This window comes from Pelodiscus sinensis, chromosome 7 (assembly GCF_049634645.1).
Source record: "Pelodiscus sinensis isolate JC-2024 chromosome 7, ASM4963464v1, whole genome shotgun sequence".
Taxonomy (NCBI): Eukaryota; Metazoa; Chordata; order Testudines; family Trionychidae; genus Pelodiscus; species Pelodiscus sinensis.
The window spans coordinates 46,475,515-46,492,118 of NC_134717.1; the positions used below are offsets into that span (position 1 = coordinate 46,475,515).

Here is a 16,604-nt window from a genome sequence, read left to right on the forward strand (position 1 = left end):
TCTCGTGTGCTCGCGGCGGGATCTGCCCAGAACGTCGGACTCTCTCTTGAGACCGCTTCGCTTCCCTCCCGGGCAGTGTTTCAAGGGCTCCCTGGGGGCGCGACTGCGGCTCTGCACCACCTCCGGGGAGAGGAGACGGATTTTGCAGGGCGTGCGGCTTCCAGTCTCTCCGCTGGTGCTGCTGGGGGATTGGGCGGTCTCGCAGGGAGCGGGGTATTCAGTGTATATGTGAGCGTCCCTCCCCTCTCCCCGGAGCTGGCTCTGTCTGCATCGTCCCTCCCGTAGGGTGGAGGGATTGGGGGTGCGCGTTTCCACAGAGGCTGTTGCCCCATTTTCCTTCTCGTGCTTTGGCCGAAGGGGGCAGAAACGAAGCGAGGCCGCTCGTGCCATATCCCTGCGTGGCGGGGTGGGGGACGGGCCCCGGGGCTCCTGCCGAAAGCGTGGCTGCGCTGCGAGCAGAGGCAGGCTGGGCTCGCCAGGCGTGGCTGCGCCAGCCCCTTTCTTGCAGGAAGTAAATGAGACGTCCGGGTCAATGGCAGCAAACGCGACGGCTGGGGGCAGGGTCAGAGAAACAAGCAGCCGAGGAGAGGGGCGGGCTGAGCCTGCGGGGAGCTGGACCCCGGCCGCCCCCCGCGCCCGGACTGCCATGTGCACAGGACATGAGGCGCTCGGCCGCCGCACCAGCCGCCCTGCATAGCCCGCCGCGGGCAGCATCTGCAGGGCCAGCCGGATAGCGGGGCTGCGGCTGCTCTCGGCCCCCAGCTGCGGCTCGGCGGTACATGTCCCTAGGCGGCTGCTGAAGGAGAGGTAGGTCTCTGCCACTGCTGCCGCCCGTTCCCAGGAGGAGGAGGATGCAGCACGGAGCCTGGCCCTGAGCTATGGAAGGAGTCCTGTACAAGTGGACCAATTACCTGACAGGTATGGGCAGGGCAGGCTGCTTCTGACGCGTAGCATCCCTCTGCGGGGTGTCAGTGGGCGAGGCGGGCAGGATGCAGCTGCTGGGGGAAAGGGGAATGAGGGTGCGGATTGATGTCTGCTGAGATTAGGAAACCAGCTGGCGTGGCGGGTGGAGTCATTTGCCGCATTTTAGCCTGCTGGGGAGTTTTAGCGTCTGATGGCGGCTGTCCTGTTGTTCCTAGACTCAGAGGCTGCCTAGACTAGCAGCTGCTTTTGGGGAAAAACTTGCTAGCTGCCTACACTGGCCGCTTGAATTTCCACAAGAACACTGATGATCTCACCTAAGATTGTCAGTGTTCTTGCGGAAATGCTATGCTGCTCCCGTTCCCGTTCAGGCAAAAGCCCCCTTGTGCAAATGCTTTTGCACAAGAGCACCAGTGTAGACAACGCGGTATTGTTTTGCGCAAAAAAGCCCCGATCGCGAAAATGGCAATCAGGGCTTTCTTGCACAAAACCACGTTTAGATTGGCACGGACGCTTTTCTGCAAAAAGTGCTTTTGCGGAAAAGCGTCCGTGCCAATCTAGACGCTCTTTTCCGCAAATGCTTTCAACGGAAAAACCTTTCTGTTAAAAACATTTGCGGAAAATCATGCCAGTCTAGACGTAGCCAGAGAATCCAGTTGTGCTGCCCCAGTGGGCAGTGCCGAGGCGTCTTCTGTCCCTGCCCGTCCTTGCATCGACTTGGATTTTGCCATTAAACAATGTCTCATAACAATTTTCTCTCATATTTATGGTCTTCCTAGGTTGGCAACCTCGCTGGTTTGTTTTAGACAATGGGATATTGTCCTACTATGATTCACAGGATGATGTTTGCAAAGGCAGTAAAGGAAGTATAAAGATGGCAGTGTGTGAAATTAAAGGTAAGATTTAAATAGGTTTTTATTAGAGGGAATTTTAATCGGCAAGGGGGATGAACAAGGTGACCTAATACAGTACCACTTTTGTATCACTAATTTCTTTTATGCTTAAAAAAAGGTGGGGGGGGGAGGGAAATTACATCTCCAGACATGCTACATCAACTGCCGTTAGTTACTGAACATGACTCCTGAAGCATAATAATAATAAAAAGGTTATATTTTCTGCTCCAGTATGAGGTTAAAAAACAGCCATGTAACCCCTTGAGTTTTTTAAAAAAACTTTTCTGTTTATGTCTTATATTTGAAATATAAATGAATTCATCTGGAAGCTGTTACCACAGCTGCAGCTCTTTTCCTTTCTAATCTTGGAGGGAATGGTGAATATTAGGAATTGTTTGGTGGGAGAGACACAGCAGTGATCTGGTGGGTGCCACGTTTAGGATGAGATGATTAGTTTCTTTCATTATTTTCTGCCTTTGGTCTTTTTTCTGATGCACTTTGTTTGAGGTATCTGGGATGTGGATACCTGACCACTAAAAAATGGACCAAGTCCATGTACTTCTCTTATGTAGACCAGCAAGCAGTTATTGAATGGCAACAACTTTTGGTTACAAATACTAGTACTTAGATTGAAATCAGTGACCTAGAAGTGAAAGGTTTATATCTCATTACTAATATCTCTTGAAACATTCAATACCCTTTTCTTGTTTGCTTGTTCATTTGATATAGTATGAGGAAGAACAGTCATACAGGCAGTCCCCGGGTTACATGGATCCGACTTACATCGGATCCCTACTTACAACGGGGTGAGGCAACCCCGCACTAGCTTCTTCCCCCCAGCAGACCAGGGAGACGCGAAGCTAGCGCCCCCGCCCCCCCCCAGCAGACTAGGGAGATGCGGAGCGGCTTTTCTCAACAGACACCTCAGCTTGAGAATAAAGGACTGAGGGAAGTGAGGTGTGGGAGAATAAAACTGAGCTCTGGAGAAATGTTTGGCTAGAGTTTCCCCTACAATATGTACCAGTTCCGACTTACATACAAATTCAACTTAAGAACATACCTACAGTCCCTATCTTGTATGTAACCCGGGGACTGCCTGTATATAGATACCAGTAATTTGGGATTAATTCCATCTGTTATGTATGCAGGGCTGCCTAGTGCTAGACCGGGGAGTACTGCGGTAGAGATTTTATGCCTGTCACTCTGAGACCTCTGACATTAAGGATCTAGTACTGAATATGATATATAGTTCTCATGCTTGGAAGGATGGTGACTTTGACACAGAGCCCAGAAGAGATTGGTTTTAGTTTAGTCCTCCTTGGATGTTTGCCCAATGTTACAAAAATCTTCAGGTTAGCATGATGGAATCAGGACTAGACTAGCAGTGGTCTTTCAGGTGAGGAATGTTTTGGCACTGTTTTGAGGGAATTTTGTACAGTATCTGTTCATGCTGTGCCTGGCTGTAGCTCAGGGCTGGGCAAACTACAACCCAGGGGCCAGATCCAGCCTGCCAAGCCACCGGATCTGGCCCGTGGACCACCGTGCTGGGACCCTCAAGCACACAGCTGCCGCTGTTTACTGGCACAGTCTGTGTGTGTCTCTGCTTTGCAGGGAGGGAGAGGTTTCATGTGATCTCCCTGTCCCCAGTCCAATCCTCAGCTCCTATTGGCTGGAAACAACCGGCCACTAGGAACTGGCCCCATCCAAGCTCTCATTTCCTATTGGCTAGTTGTTTTCAGCCAATAGGAGCTGAGAGATTGTCCTGAGGGATGGGGGCAGGGCAAGCCTCTTCCCCTTCCCAGAGCTGAGAGCCACATGGAGGAAATAGTCTGCAGTTTCAAGTGGTCTGGGGCTGCAGCAAGCAGGGAGCCGGGGCTGCCTTGGGGGTGCTGCAAGATTGCTGACTAGGAGACACTTAGGTAAGTGCCTCCCAGCCACAGTCTGCCTCTGGCATCCCAGCCCCTCCTGCACCCCAACTCCCTCCTCCAGGTTACCATCCAAAGCCTCTGCATCCCCTTACCCCTTGTCACAACTCCCTCCCAGACTCTGTACCCCTTATTAAATCCCTCCCCCAGGCTAGAATCCTCTCTTGCACCCAAACACCCTCTAAAACCTTGTACCCCATTCCCCTGCCCCAGGTCACCACCCAAAGCCTTTGCAGTCTGCACTCCCTTTTCCCCTTGTCACAGTTCCCTCCCAGAGTTTGCACCTCCTCCTAGATCCCCTCCCCCAGACCAGAATCCTTTCCTGCATCTACATTCCCTCCCTAATTCTAACCCCCCCATCCCCTGACTCAGCTCACAACCCCCTCCTTCTCCCGACATCCTCTCAGAACTCACAGTGTTGTCTCCTCCCCAGTCTCTTACCCAGTGCCCTCTTCTGCACCCAACCGCCATCCTAGACCCCGCATCTCCTCCACAGAAAAGTAGCCCCTCCCCATCAAAAACTAAGCAATAGCTAGCGCTGGGTTGGGCAATAGTCAGTTATGTTTGTGAATATCAAATTCATACAATGTTAAGAACTGTGTGCCGTAGTTTCCATTTCTTAAGATGCAATCTTAAATAGCTTGAGATAATATGATCTGTGTTTGATAAGTAGTACTCTTACTGGTTTAATTATTGTTTGCAAAATTAGTCTTTTTTTCCTCCTTTATCCTAAGTTCATTCAACAGATAACACAAGAATGGAGTTGATAATCCCAGGGGAACAGCACTTCTATATGAAAGCAGTCAATGCGGCTGAGAGGCAGAGATGGCTAGTAGCGCTGGGTAGTTCTAAAGCCTGTTTGACAGACACCAGAACAAAAAAAGAAAAAGGTATTTATACCCTTAGAGTGTATGAAATCTAATAAAATTGGTTTTTAAGAAGGTGGCTCTTAATTTGTCCCATTCTAGTGGTTGAACTTAATTTTATTTATGTAAGGTATAAGTCTTAATTATGGATGTAACCGCTGTTGTATACATATAATAACTTTTGGTTTATATTTAAATTGGAATTTCCAAAGGGAACAGGAAATGAACAGATCAGCCTTTGCTAAAGTTAGCAGAGAGGAAGAATTATAATTACTGTATTTTCCAGGGTAGTCCAATTCCCTTTACATGTGCATGTATATGTGTTATGTATAAATATGAGCTCATTTTAATAAAATATAATACTTTGATTGAAGGGCATCATTAAGCATAGTGAAGTAGATAAGCTTAAAAAACCCACAGCTGGCATTGCTTCTCAGAATTATTAATTTTACCAGTCTAAGTAGTGCAGAGAGCATCTCTGCAGTACTGTGGCAACTTCTAACTGGGGGATGTCTGAGTGGTTAAGCAAAGTCATAACTGAACAAGGAAAAAAAAGTTAAAATATTGTAAATATATGGTAGCAAGTAGGTCAAATTACTTCTTATATTGCTTATGTGCAATTTGCTTTTGACTTCACTGCTCCTCCTGTGTTTTATGCCACTGCTGGTTGTCATACTTTTTTTTTTATTATTTTGGGTTTCTATGTTGTGCTCAGATTTGTCTTGTTTCAGATATTGTTTTTTACCAGAATCATAGAAATGTTGCTATTAAAAATGAAGGGTCAGATCCACAGTTGGTGTAACTCAGTGTTAACTCCATTTATTTCAAAGAAATTGTTAGTTTTTTGCGCCAGGTGAGGATCTGCCCCTTTATCACCAATTATCTATGTCAAGAGTCCTGCTGACATGTTGGCTAGGATTCTGAACTGAAGTCACTGGGCTTCTTTCCTTAGGCCCCTTTGAAAAGTCAAACCATAATCCTGGGCAATAGTATCTGCTTACATAAATTGTAGTAATGGCATTTCAAGTCTCAGACATGTCCAGGACAATGGTGAACCATCTGTGCATGGACAGTATTCTTGTAAACAATATAGAAATCAATCACATGCTGCTTTATGGTGTTGCCACCTTCAAAAAGCTGTCAGTAGCTGTTTGAGAATCATTTGGTTCCCATTGTTCTGATTTTTCTTCATAATCCCCATTTTTGCTTCCCTAGCTTTTCTTGGTGGAACGAGGGTAAAGATCTCTAATTCTTTGTAGCCAATCTGACAAGTTAATCACTAGCAAGTTTCCATGAGTGAGCAACTGCTCTGCTCAGATGCTTGTGAATTTAGACAAACAGACCTCTTTAGGTCACAGATTTTGTCCATTGTGTGTTTCCTGAGATGGCATGGTAAATAAGAAATAGTTGTTTCTTTTCTTTGCTGGTTATATACTTTTCTCCATGCTCCCGTCCTAATTTACTTGTTCTTTGTGAAACTATTCCTGTGTCATTTAAAAATTCCTTTTTAGTTTTGAAAGGAATTTCAATCTGTGTATCTCGTAGATGGAAAAAAAATGGTTTGTAAAAATTGTGCAGATTAAGTTTTATGCCCTGATTAGTGGGAGAGGTTATTATTATTTTTTTATTTCTTATTTTTCTTGTAGAAATAAGTGAAACCAATGAATCTCTTAAAACCAAAATGTCCGAACTTCGACTCTACTGTGATCTTTTAATGCAGCAAGTTCATACAATACAAGAATTTGTTCACCGTGATGAGACTCGCTCATCTCCCAGCATTGAGGTATCAGATTTCTAAAATTATACTGAAGAATCTGATTAGTTAAATCATCTTAAGTTCTTATTATCACTTTATACACCTTATCAGCAACTTAATGTTGGAAGATATTGATGTAAGGTCAGTTTAATATTTTAAAATAGTCTATATTCTGATGCCCATATGCTACATTCAGAGGTACGGTAGTACAGTCCAGCAGTAAAAGATCTTGTGTAAATACAATATAGAATGTCATCAGAGTACATATTAACAAACAGATATATTGCTGAGTCATTCAGTTAAAAGAAGCAAAGTGGGCTGGATTGCACATGAATTCTCCTTGTCTAAGAACTCAACAATAGATAATAACTGAAACATCCTGTTTCTTTATTCTTTACTTTCTCTGTAAGTGATCTTTGCTATTGCTAGAACTTCTCTTACTTTTGCAAACTAGAATCCAAAGTCTTGAAAACTGCTGCAAGTGCCCCTTGCATCTGAGCATCCACAGGACATCTGCTTGCTCTTCTAATCCTACCTCATGACCAAATTGAGCCCTGGAATAAGTGTGCCACTTCACTGATGAGTGTAGGATTGTGCCCTCTTACGGAAAGGTTCACTGGGAAATCTAATGGGTGGGTCACACTGTAAAACACTTACTTTACTAAATAGAAAATAAACTGATGACTCCAGCCGAAGGAATCTTATTCACGCTCTTGTTATTAGGAACCAGGAAAAACGTAGTGTTTTTCTGTATTGCCCAGACCTCCAAAAATAGTCCTCTGCTATCATATGTGTGTGTTAATTTTTTAGTAAAGTTGATTCTAGGTATGAGTAAAAGGTATAGTTGCCAAACTTGTATTTTTTGTGGATTTTAGCTAGTTAACTGGGAAATTAGCTGATTCTAAAGTAACATTCTCTGTGTCGGCTTACATTTTTGCTGTCGTTTGTTTTCAGAACATGAACGAAGCCTCCTCGTTGCTCAGTGCCACATGTAACACGTTTATTACAACACTTGAAGAATGTGTGAAGATAGCGAATGCCAAGTTTAAACCAGAGATGTTTCAGCTGCCTCATCCTGATCCCTTATTTTCTCCTGTGTCACCTTCACCTGTTCAAATGGTCTGGGTGTTTTATAACAGTAATATTTTAAAGTGTTATGCTACTGATTGGGAGAATATAATGTGTATGTATCATCCTGACTCTTCTGAAAGTCGACATTTTTAAGTTTAAATGTGAATCATTACTGATAATATTCCCTAGCATTTTTGCTTTCCAGCCTTCTCATAAACTATTCATCGTAGGAGTAATTCTCCTGTGGACGATGACATTGCTAATCCTACCCCAGTACTGGTGTAACACTCAGTACTTTGCAGTGTTCATATGAAAATGTAATTATCCTGTTACCTATATTGCAGAGTTATTTAAAAAATATGAATTGGCCTTTGTAATCTGGTTGTTCATCAAAACAGATGCTTTCTCTGTGACTTAACGTTCAGCCAGATAAAGTGATTTGAGATTTCCAGTGCTAATATGTCCCTTTTAAAACCATGTCCTGGTTTCTCAAATATGCTTTTAGCAGATAAGTTTGTTTTTGTTATACTTCATATACTTTATTGCACACTTAATTTTTGCTTGTGCTCCTTTTGAGGGGTTGGGATAAATGAGGCCCTGTCAAATTTACTTCATATATATGGATTTTTGCGAGCTACTTTTCTCCTGTCTTTCCCTTTACTTATTTGTATCTGATAATCTTTTTCCCATTCACACAGCCACTTGTATTGATCAATCTTTGAGTCAAATTATTCTCTTGGGCACACTTAGAGAGTTCCCACTGAAATCAGAGGTCTCCTTGTCTACATACAAAAGGGCGAAATTTTGCTCTTGGATTAATTCTTTTGTATTGCTAGCGTTAATTAAAAATGTTTTGAGGTTTGGGTGGATTTGACCAATTACCCAGTAGAAATGTGGGTAATTTTGAGGCAAGCGAGAATGAAATGTATAGATCCCAGGTAATATTTTTGGATAGTAAACTGGTTCTCTTTTATTGATGCTTGGAAAATTCCTTTCTTACTGGCAATCTTTCCCTTTCAAATAAATAAATAAGATTAGTTAATTGTGATTGATTTTTGTTTTAAATAATAATTTAATAAATCATCTTCTCCCTCTGAGCAGTATAAATAGAGTATGTGGCTGTGTATAAGCATTTTGTAAGTTTCAATAAAGAGTTTAAAACTTGTTTCTTTATTTTGTAGATGAAACGCTCCATTAGCCATCCTGGTACGTACAGTTCAGAGAGGTAAGAATACAAATTGCTGTTAAGTAGGTTTATTCACTTTCTGAAAACACCTCACTGGCAAATCCAGGAAGTCCCCCACTAGTGAAATATCAGCTGAAGTTTCTATGCAGATGATTTGCTTTAAAATTCACATTTTTTTCAGATTTTAACATCTTTGCATGCTAACAGTGTTCTGTTCTCATGGAGTTCCTTTTAGCTTATTCTTCAGTACTGCTCTGTACTATCTTTAAAACAGGTCTAATCAGAGAACTATAAGATATATCAAAAAGATACTAGAAAGGTATATCTTAAATTAAAAGCTCATAGACTGGCAAGATGTTTGTTTTAAATTTGTTAAACTATTAAATCCTATTTAATTTGTAGTACTCATGCCACAAAAGAACCGATTTCTTCACTCCATCGATTATCCCAGCAACGCAGAAGAACATACTCCGATACAGAATCCTATAATGTTATTCCTCTTGAAGACACAGAGAGTAAGTTGGAAGAGAGGCAGTTTTACTGTGCGTGTTGTATAACATTTATTGCCATACTTTGCACACTTGTACTGCTGACACCAATGCAAGAATACATAAAGTTATAATCTTTGCATGTAACCAGAGCCAATGAATTAAACAATAAAGTTGCTTTTAGGATTTCTATGTAATGAGTTAAAACTGCAGCTTTAGTTCACTATGGGGCTGACTTACCCGCCCATTGTTCACCTTGACTGATCTTAGATCTTGTGTAGTCCCACTGAAATCCATGATAGTATTTGTACATGTAATATTTGTATTTGTACATGATAGTAAGATACTCCCCAAGGGGAGTAAATCTGGTAGAACAAGATCTACATAGGGATTACATCAGGGGTAGGCAAATTCTGGCCCTTCAGGCCAAATCTAGGCCATGGGCTAGTCCCTGGCGGGCTCCTATCACTATATTTAGCTTCCACAGGTACTGGACCATTGCAAATCTTATCGGCTGCGGATTGTCATTTGCAGTCAATGAGAGTGGCAGGACACGGTGAACTGTTCTGCGTAACTTCCCGCTGCTCCCACTGGCTGTGAATGGCAATCCATGGCCAGCAGAGCTGTGATTGCCCAATACCTGCAGAGGCACAGGTAAATATAGTAGTGGCATCCCGCCAGGGACTAATCCTTGTGGGGTGCTGGTTTTTTGTTGTGTTTTGTTTTTTTGTTTTTAGCCCACCTCTCGATTACATGAACAACAAGCATATGAAAATGTGCAGTTTAAAGATAGTGGTTTGGATGTGCCAGGAGAGTGGGATGTGCCTGGAATGGGATTGCTTCTCATAAAATCATACAGAAAAGGGACAGAGTCATGAAGAAGGCAAAAGGGACTGGCTGGGAGTGTTCCTTCCCCTCCTCCCCTGTCCGTGAGCCCCAAGTCTCCCCACCCCTCTGCTGTGCATTAGGGAGGACAGGGGGAGGGCTGAATCTTCTTCCCCTCCCACCCCCTGATTGATATGGGAACATTGCTGGCTGTTCCCCTTTGTTAGGAAGCGAGGAGAAAGTGCACAGTTAGCTGCATTCCTCACTCTGGCTGCAGGGGGCAAAGGAATGCAGCAAATTGTGCACCACTGGAGCTGCAGCGGCCATGGAGAGATGCTTCTCATCAAGTTGCTGTGGTGAAAGTGGGCTGGGGTAGTCCTCTCTGGGGCTGCCTGCATATTCAACCCCTTATCCCCAGCTTCACCCCAGAACAATGATTTACATGAAGCATATATATTTTCATTTTATTTTCCAAAAAACACATATTAATTGAGTTAAAGGACTGAGAAATGCCAGCTAAATTTTCTAGTAAACTAATATTTTGGAAGTCTGTGCAAAATGTTGATCAGTGCTTTCCAATCTGACCATTATAGCGAGTCAGATACACCAGGGCAGTTCCATTGAATGGAGCTAATTTCCATTGCATGGAGTTACACTAGGAGAACTGAATGGAGAATGTGACAACCCAATGTATTAATATTGGACAGTTTATACCTACTGACCTCATACACAGAGCAATGCTTTTCTGAAACAACTCAGCATAGTCAATAAAGCAAAACAACAGTCTCTGTCAATTATCTCATCATAATTAGATCCTGTGGCATGAGTGTGCTGAGGTAAAGTGACACTCCCACTTGTTTTTACTACAGTGTGACTTTAATAGGAAGGCCGTGGATTGTTTTCTTGTTGATTAGCTCTTGTTTGGCATAGATCCTTTCAAGAATGATCCAGTTTTGGACCAGCCTCTTTCCTCTCTTGGAATGTAACTTTACCCCTGTTTAAATCCCAGTTAAGACCTAATTGGTGCTTGCCCCTAGTGCTGTCTCTTTGAGCAAAGGTGAATTCTACACGAGGTGACCATGGTCTGGTTCTTCTTCCATGGATGACCCAGTCTATCTTCTTTCATGACGACTGTGGTCAGATCAGCCATGTTGTTTTGGGTAATTTGTTACGTTCTTGTTCTTTGTACAACTGCTTCAGTTTCTAGCTTGTAGAACTGCTTCAGTTTCTAGCTTTTTTCACTAAAGTACAGTAACTCCTCAATTAACGTTCTCCTGCTTAGCATTGCTTCAGAGGTACATCCATGCTCCATTAGAGAACATGCTCGTTTAAGGTTATGGAATTGTTCCTTTATAACATCATTTCTCTGTGCACTGCATGCAGGATTCTCCAGAAAAGCAGTGACTTTATAAGGGGAGCATTACACAATATGTAACGAGGGGGGTCTGGCTTCCTCCATGTCAGCCCTCCTATATCCCCAGTGCCTTCTGGCTGCCAATGGATCAGTGCCTCCCTCTTCCACCTTCCCCTTGCTTCCTGCTGCAGCAATCAGCTGGTACACAGCCATGTGCAGGAAGGCTGGCAGGGAGAAGGGAGGACGCAAGATGCTCTGGGAAGGTAGTGGAGCAAGAGCAGGAAGCGGCAAGCCTGGGATGGAGCAGGGACAGGATTTGATCACTCCCAGGCAAAGTCAATTAGAATCAGCCCTTGTGAGGGGAAGCTGTTGCTGCTACTGCTTTAGGCACTTCTAGTCTCCTTACCTGCCTCATTGTCTTTGGTGGGCTGATATGGAGTAAGACAGGGGCACCTCTTCAACTATACTGTTTGTAAATACACCGCAATGCCCATCCTACTCCTCCAGCAACTCTCAGTTGCTTTGTGGCCCAGCTTTCTCCCTGCTCAGGAATGGGCACTCCACCAAACACTTGCCAGGCCACCAGCCACCTGCAAAGCAGCTGTGGGGGAGCGGGCATCAGTGTCTGGATATAGTTCTGTACGCAGTGTGTCACTTTCCTCCAACAAAGCGAGGGGAATAAAAACACGGGGACAGTCACCACACAAAGCAAGTTAGTGCAAAGAGCAGCTCCTTTGCCCAGCTGCATGAAGTGCCTGGCAGCAGGGCAGCTCTCTGGGTTATTGATCTCTGCAGGCTTCTGTTTGCAGCCCCAGTTGCTTTGGGGAAATATCTGCACTAAGTTGTTGCTTTGAATCTAGCCCTGATGAGCTTCCTCATCTTGGGGCCCTGGTCTGGCAGCCAAGTAATACTGGGAATGTTCCCTGGGGACATTGCTGGGAAAGCTTTTTCCCTGACTGGGACGTGGCTAGGGATCAGGGCATGGCACCTGCCAATGGGGAGCTGCCTGGGGTCATCCAAAAGTCTCAGCTAGGTGTATTCTGGGCACCTTGACCTCTTCCATCCTCCTCCATGCCACTTCTCCTGGAGCCCCACACTCTGGAGTGTCCAGCAGTAAATGTGTGACAGTTCAGATGTTGTACAGCTGTCCTGGGCCATGTTTTTTCCTGGGGCAGCTGGATGCCCACAATCCACCCACTAATGAGAAGCCTCTCTTTGCTCCTGCATACACACAGCAGGGAGGTGCACAGCCTTACAGCAAATGTTATTTTCCTCGTCTTACTACTGTTTTATGTTTTTGGTTAAAACAGTTTAACATTTATTTTTGTATTAAACTGCTTGTTAAAATTGTTTAAAACCTACAGTTTATGAATATAATGAATTTTGCCTGGCAAAGAAAACTTCCCTGGAACCTAACATCCCCATCTACATTAATTCTTATGGGAAAATTGGATTTGTTTAACTTTATTTTGCTTAAAGTTGCATTTTTCAGGAACATAATTGCAATGTTAAGTGAAGAGTTACTGTGGTTTTTGACTTTTACCATGCTAGACAGGAGAGCCCTTCTGCTATTTTCCCTTTTCCTGAAGTTGATTCAGTTCCGTCTTTTTTTCTCCCAGTAGGTTGCACTGACAATACCAAACTTTCAATAGGGGTTCTGTATCCCTGCTATTTTATTAACGAAAAACTGTTTATACTCTTTCAAGAGCATTTCTTGTTTGAAAATGACTGGAAAAGGGCATTGTGGAGTTCCATGTTTATTTCCTCTCACTGATTCTGTATCAGATTTGCTCAGTTTACAAGATAAAATGTATTTTCTTATTGTCAGTCCTGCAAATGCAAACTCCAAGAGATGGCCACTATTTTTCTGATTGTTATGATTAATGCTAGTCAACATTTTATCTTTAGTGACATCTCTCCAGCCACATTTTTGTGTTACTGTACCAGTAAATACACTTGACAGTTAAACTGTCTTCAGTGGTTTTTCACAGATGTAATCAAGAGGTGCTGTTTAAATGCCTGACATGGAGACTTTACTCCTGTCTAACTTTATTGAAGTCAGTAAGTGGGAGAGAGTGAGCACTATAACACAGGTGGGCAATAAAATGGTGGTGGTTTGCTAGGGTTAGCCTATGGTGGGCCATTGTTGCTGTATTTACCTTAGCTGCCTCAGGTATGGCCTATTGCAGCTCCCATTGGCTGTGGATTGCCATTCTTAGCCAATGGGAGCTGTGAGAAGCGGTGTCCCGATTTGTATCTCTTCCTACAGATCCCATTAGCAGGGAATGGTGATCCGTGGCCAATGGAGATATAATTGCCTGTACCTGCAAAGGTGCAGGTAAGTATAGCAATAGGGGCCTTCCAGGGCTAACCCTGGTAAACCATGTCTGGCCCTTGGGCCACTATTTGCCCCACCTCTGCACTGTAAGAACAGGTCTTAAATATTCTGTTCAACAAAGGATTCCTCCAGTCCTTAGAGCAGTGTGGTCATTTGTTTCTCAGCTGCATCACACCACCTATCTATTCAGTGCGTTATGAATATATGCTATGGGTAGGATGTAAGCTACCAAGCAGGATGGGGCCAGGGAAGGCCAAGCAAAGAGTGCTCCTGACTTTCTTTCCAAACAGCACATCTCTATATAAAATAAAGATCTGTTAGCCCACTTTTCTGTGATAGATTGCCTCTGACAACTCGCCAGGTACTAGATAAATGCCAAAGTAGAACAGATGTGTCATTTGAAATAGAAATGTTATCAGAGGCTCTATGTTGTCTTCCAGTAACCTTAATATGCATTAATCACCTGGCATAATCTTGTTAAGTAGAGTGACTGACATGGAGCACAGCACTCTCTGTGCTCATCAGCTGGTTGAGTATCTGATGTATAAAAGTGTCACTTTTCAAATGCAGAAACTGATCTCTGACTGATTTCCATGTGTTTAAATCTACCATTAATGAGCCATCTAGTTGATCAGGTAGACATACATCCTTTCTGGTACAATCTGCAGTAGACTGGATTCTTTTAGCAAAGCAAACACTTTTATTAATACCTTGAAGTGTCCCAGTGGAGTTTTGATAGGATTCTTGCTGCTGTAATTCTTCTCACACTTTTTTGTGATCCTTGACTGAATTTCCATGTGAACCCCAGAGATGATTCTTTTAAAATATTTGTGTATTGCAGAGTATGCTTATCTGAAGTTATCAGTAGCTTTTAACATTACTCAGCCATTAGGTATTGCTATAGACAAGAATAATTCAATACAATCCCTAGAGAGCATGTAAATTATAACCCATAGTTTAAAAATGTTGTCTGTGTGAAACATTAGCAAGCAGAATGATTAAGGGATTGAATCGGGACACAGTTTAAATACCAATCAATATCTTAATAGGATCTGCTCACTGTTCCAGAAGTGCTCTCAATGGACACTTGGCACCATCAACCATTCCTGAAGAAAACAGATCAGTTACAAAGAAAAGATCTGAATTGGAAGAGACTCTTCCATCCTCTTCTTCCTGAAGAAACTGAAGTATTCAACTTTCTATAAGTAATGCTATGCAAAAGCTGCTGTAATTATATTATTGTTATAGGGAGTAGTGATTTCCTTTTTAGGAGGATTTTTTCTGCACTTTATAGAATAATGTAAAAACTAACTTTAAAGTGTATTTTATCTTTATATAGTTTGTTTGCAAGAATATTTTCCTAATGACTTCACAGTTTAAATGTGTATATATTTTGGAACAAATGATGGCTTAACCAGATAGGCATCTGCTTTTGAAAGTGTAGTTCTTTTTAAAAAAGCACGATGGTCTGATAGTTTGATAAGCCTGCAGATTTTAAATCTTGAAGAATGTTTCAGATTTGGGGGTGGGAGAAAAAGAGGGAATGTAACTTGTGCCATGGGCCAGCTGGTTATTTGTACAAAGTTAGGACTCAGTCTTGCAGTCCTTGTGCACTCACTTCTCTTCAGATGAGAATTTTTCTTGTTTAAGAACTAAGGGATTGAGTCCCTAGGGGGTTACCATAGCAGCTTGATGGTAATTTTAATATTGCCTTCCTTTAAAAACACAAGGATATATGTGATCTGGTCCTTATTTTTAGCCAATTGAAAATAGAAATGTCAAGTGTATTTTTCTAAACAAATGTGTAAAAATTAATTTATCGGAATATGAAGCATTTGTACCAAATATTGGGTATTTAACAATTTTTATTTATTTATTTTTTTGCATATAAATTTCTACTTACTTTGGTTACTAAAGATCTCCAGGCTTCAAGATGTACACACATTGTTGGTGTGGTGTGTAGCATCACTAACTGGTGAATGCAGCATGGTGTAGATCTACTCTGCTCACTTCAACAGAGACATATTTTTAACAAAGTATTATTTTAATGTTTGCTTCTCAAATAGACCGTTAAGCTGCTGTTGTAAGGTATAAATATTTGTATCTCTACATACTTTATTTGAGGTATTTATACAAAGGGAGACGTTTCTGTTTATTATGACTCCTATTTTATCACTTCACTATGGCATAACTGTAGAGCTAGAACAGGGCTGGGCAGTAAGTGGCCCGTAGGCAGGATGCAGTTCACCAGGTTAGCCTCCTTTTAATTTGCCACGTACCTTGTCTGATGGATCTTAATCTGGTGCATGTTAGCATTTTGTACTTGTGTAGGCACAAGAATGTGAATTTACAACCCAGTGGAAGCTCTCCTTTTAAATGTCTTGTTTAAATTTTCATAAATATGATGATTAATTACATACCTAGGCTCTCATCCTGCCAATGCTTAGGTGCAACACATTGACTAAACTACCCACATGTGTAAGTATAAGTGTTTGCAGGATTAGAACCTTAATTTGTGCTCAAATTACCAATTGAATGTAATTAGTCATTTGCACACACAGAGTAGGCAGTAAAGTGCATTTTTCTGAGAATTTTGGCTTTAATGTATGCTGTTTATACCTCCACTTTCTTGTAAATTGTAAAAAAACAAGTATTAAAAAAAATGAAATTACTCAATAATCTGTGTATTATTGCTACAGAGGCATTGCAGTCTATCATGTTGATGTGAGTTAGTATATTTAACTTCAGATGCACCATTTTTCTATTAATGTTTGCGACTTTTCTTCTATTTATTTGTACTTTTTTAAATTGCACCCAAATAGTTGTCCACATGATACATCTAAAATAAAATTTGAAGTGCAAACTGTCTTTGAGTTGATTGAAAAAGAAAAAAGCCTCTAATGCTACACTATTTCTATAACTTTTCTTTAACTTTTAATGCAAAAAAAAGTAGAATTAATTGTAATTTTTTTTTTGTTCTG

The 16,604-nt window shown here is 42.2% G+C and overlaps 1 protein-coding gene across 10 annotated transcripts in view; it reads left to right on the top strand.

Moving 5' to 3' along the window:
- Positions 1-16,604, top strand: part of PLEKHA3 (pleckstrin homology domain containing A3) — a 27,917-nt gene continuing 11,313 nt past the window's right edge. For 3 of the 10 annotated variants that reach the window (XR_012905415.1, XM_075934408.1, XM_075934409.1), the window contains exons 1-8: positions 1-918; positions 1,701-1,817; positions 4,474-4,629; positions 6,252-6,388; positions 7,316-7,480; positions 8,614-8,657; positions 9,021-9,133; positions 14,692-14,810. Coding sequence is in view for 3 of the 10 variants with exons in the window: in XM_075934408.1 (XP_075790523.1) it covers positions 879-918; positions 1,701-1,817; positions 4,474-4,629; positions 6,252-6,388; positions 7,316-7,480; positions 8,614-8,657; positions 9,021-9,133; positions 14,692-14,810 (891 nt within the window). In the remaining 7 variants the exon portion in view is untranslated. Of the gene's footprint in view, positions 919-1,700; positions 1,818-4,473; positions 4,630-6,251; positions 6,389-7,315; positions 7,481-8,613; positions 8,658-9,020; positions 9,134-14,672; positions 16,487-16,604 lie in introns of those variants that run through there. The other 7 variants (XR_012905416.1, XR_012905417.1, XR_012905418.1 and 4 more) reach the window with 4 other exon arrangements.